Raw genomic sequence first — 2,999 nt, forward strand, 5'->3', positions numbered from 1 at the left:
CCGCCATTGCACTGCTGTCAGCCATGGAGCCACAGCTGGCCACAATGGACGGACCCAGCCTTGCTGATGCCGCCTGGGCGCTCGCTCGACTTGGGGCCGACGTCCCGGGGCCCTGGCTAGCAGCGCTGGTGGCAGCGGTGGACACAAGGCCAGAGGAGGGCAGCAGCGGCGACAGCAACCGGGTACAGGCGGCAGGTCCGATGGCAGGGGAAGCGTCACATCCGGCAGCAACGGCTGCAGCTGAGCCTGTCAGCCTTGGTGGCAGCGCGCTCGCCGAGCAGGCGGCGGCGCAGGCGCGAGGGTATGTCATGGCGGCTGGTGCGGAAGTGGGGTCGGCGCCACCTGCGGCGACGGGGTGGGCCGCTGGGGGGGGCGTGGATGCGCGCTGCCTGGCGGTGCTCATCTGGTCGATGGCACGGCTGGGCCACCGGCCGCCCCGTGGCTGGCTTCTGGCGTTCAAGGCGACATCCGGCGAGCAGCTGGGGGAGGCGGCGGCGCGGCGGCTGGCCCGATTCATTGCGGGCGCGCTGCTGCAGCACCAGCAGCGGGAGGGCATGCCTGATGCGCTGTAATGAGCTGTGAACGAAACGTTGGGTATCTTGTCCGCCTACAGCGCCAGCCAACACGAGTGTCGTGCAGCATGTGAGTTGTACAGCACTCGGTACAAGATACAAATGAAAATTTCCCTCAACTTCCCTGTCGGCCGTCACCGCCGCACCATGGGCAGTGGCAAGTGCACGGCAAGCAGCAGAGTGCTCAAATCGACTTGAGTATCCCTGCCCGTACCCGTTTCACCGGGTTTCACAACATGCATGCAGCGAGAAGGAATTACCGTGTTGCACCCGGGGGAGCTTTTCACAGTGGACACTGCACACGGCAGATGTGGCAAGCAGCGGTATGATCACGCGACTGGGGTATACTTGACCATACCCAGTGCACCGGTCCTCATCCAGAGTTAGGGCATCTTGTACAGGCCATCCAGCACTGTACATGTTCACTGTCCATCATCCGCTGCCCGCCTGGTGACAGGATGCATGAGTCATGAACAATGTCATGAATGTGAAGCGTGAGCCAAGATCAGACAGTCCACGATGCTCATGATTCGCTTGATTTTTCGCTTGAGTATTGCTCAACGAGGCTCCGAGCCTCGTGGGACCAGGCACGAATTCCGCACTTCAACCCCACGCGCGGCCTGTGCACTGTCACGGAAATGCATCACAAACAAAAAATCAAGCACCGTTTGACAGCAACGGTGGTGCTCTTGGTTTGCGGGCTCATCGTTTTCGCATCCTCGGCCCTCCTGCTAGCTGCAACGGCGCGCCGGGATGGCCGCCATCAACAAGATGCTGGGGGCGTCTCCCCATACGCCGCACCGCTGCAGCCACTGTTGCTATACCTGTCGTCTCATCCGGACGAGGGACTGACGCCGATTGTTGACGAGTTGTTGCGAGCGCCGGTAGTGGGCGCTGGCGAGGCGCGCAGCATCTACCATTCCGCCCTGGGCCGGCTCGATGCGGGGTGCGTTCAACATTTACTGTTGTCTACGTCTGCATTGTTGGTGCTGGCATTTTGCTGCTGTTCAGACAAAGGGCGTTGGCCCCGCGCCCTGCACTGGCAGTCCGGTGCCGTTGTGACCGCAGTGGAAATGCCACTTGCCCCTGCCTCCCGTGCTCACCGCTCCTTCACACACAGTAAGCTCCATGCACCCAGGCCCCAGGCTCAACAAGCGCACAGCCCCAGTCCAACTCGAATCACGCTGTTTTTGCCCGCCTCCCCCCCCCTCCAAGCAGCACCGGCGCCTACACGCGCGCCCCCGCGTACAAGCGGTTCTGGCGGCGGCCTCACCCCCTGGAGGCGTTTGTTGACGCTGCCCTGGCGCTGCTGGCTCGTGAGGGCCGCGGCTCCCTCATGGACTGCGGCCCTGGGGACGCGACTCTGCCCACCAGGGGCTCTTCTGCGGGGCGTGTGGCGATCGTGAGCAACCTGCGAAACGCCGCAGGCGTCGCGCCAAACGCGGTGCTGCAGGTGCTGCGGGCGGCGCTGTGGCTGCCGCAGGGCGCGGCCTTTGTGTTGGTCTACGAGGACGGCAGCACAGACGCTACGCGCCGCTGGCTGGCGCTGCTGCAGCTGCTGCTCACGCCGGTGGGCGTGCCCTTCAAATTCACGCTGGACGGCGGCCTGGCGCGGCGCCCCCAGGAGCCCCGCATCGCCCACCTGGCTCGCATACGCAATGCGCTGGTGGACCCGCTCTTCCCGCCGCCGAGCGTTGAGCGCGCGCTCTGCAGCCGCCCGCGGGCGCAAGGGCACCGCCAGGCCGACAGCAGCGCCATCAGCGCCAGCGCCAGCGCTAGCGCCAGCGTTGCCGCAGCGTCACGCGGCGCCTTGCTCGCCACTTCGGTCCCTGCCGCCTGCTTCCGCCCCGACGCGCTGCTGTTTATCAACGACGTCTTCTTCTGCCGGGACGATGCCCTGCGCCTGATGCTGCATGATGCAGACCTGGCGTGCGGCTTTGATGTGAGCGCAGGCGAGGGCAAACGGCGGCGCACAGCGGCACGGCGAAGGGCTCGGCGCGAGCGGAGGCGCCAGCTGCTCGCAGCGAAGGGCGGCGGGAGCAGCGCTGGAGTAGCTCAGGCAGACTTGGAACGGAGTGAGCTGCAGCGTACCTGGGCCGCAGGCTCCTCACGCCACGACCGGCATCAAGGAGACGAGCAAAATTCTGAGCGCCGGCAGCAGCAGCAGCAGCAGCAGCAGCAGCAGCAGCAGCAGCAGCAGCAGCAGCAGCAGCAGCAGCAGCAGCAGCAGCAGCCAATGCCGACCCAACGGCAAGGCGTTTCAACGCGGAACCTCAGAGCTAATACATCAGGAGAGCATCCCAACAGCAGGGACAAGCAGGGCCAGGTGCAGGGGCCATCTCAAGCGCCAGCAGTTACTGCTCAGCAGCCAGTGCTGGCCCAGACGTCGCTGCCACGCCCGTCAAGACCAGCACCACAGTCGCAACC

General features: G+C 65.2%; 1 protein-coding gene across 1 annotated transcript in view; it reads left to right on the top strand.

Moving 5' to 3' along the window:
- Positions 1 to 2,855, top strand: part of MNEG_3876 (hypothetical protein) — a gene marked incomplete at both ends in the record, with an annotated part of 3,920 nt that extends 1,065 nt beyond the window's left edge. The window contains 3 exons of the mRNA XM_014047651.1: positions 241 to 301; positions 1,791 to 2,514; positions 2,850 to 2,855. Coding sequence (XP_013903105.1) covers positions 241 to 301; positions 1,791 to 2,514; positions 2,850 to 2,855 — 791 coding nt within the window. The remainder of the gene's footprint in view (positions 1 to 240; positions 302 to 1,790; positions 2,515 to 2,849) is intronic.
- Positions 2,856 to 2,999: the final 144 nt, after the last annotated feature.

Source organism: Monoraphidium neglectum (genome assembly GCF_000611645.1).
Source record: "Monoraphidium neglectum strain SAG 48.87 unplaced genomic scaffold scaffold00509, whole genome shotgun sequence".
Taxonomy (NCBI): Eukaryota; Viridiplantae; Chlorophyta; class Chlorophyceae; order Sphaeropleales; family Selenastraceae; genus Monoraphidium; species Monoraphidium neglectum.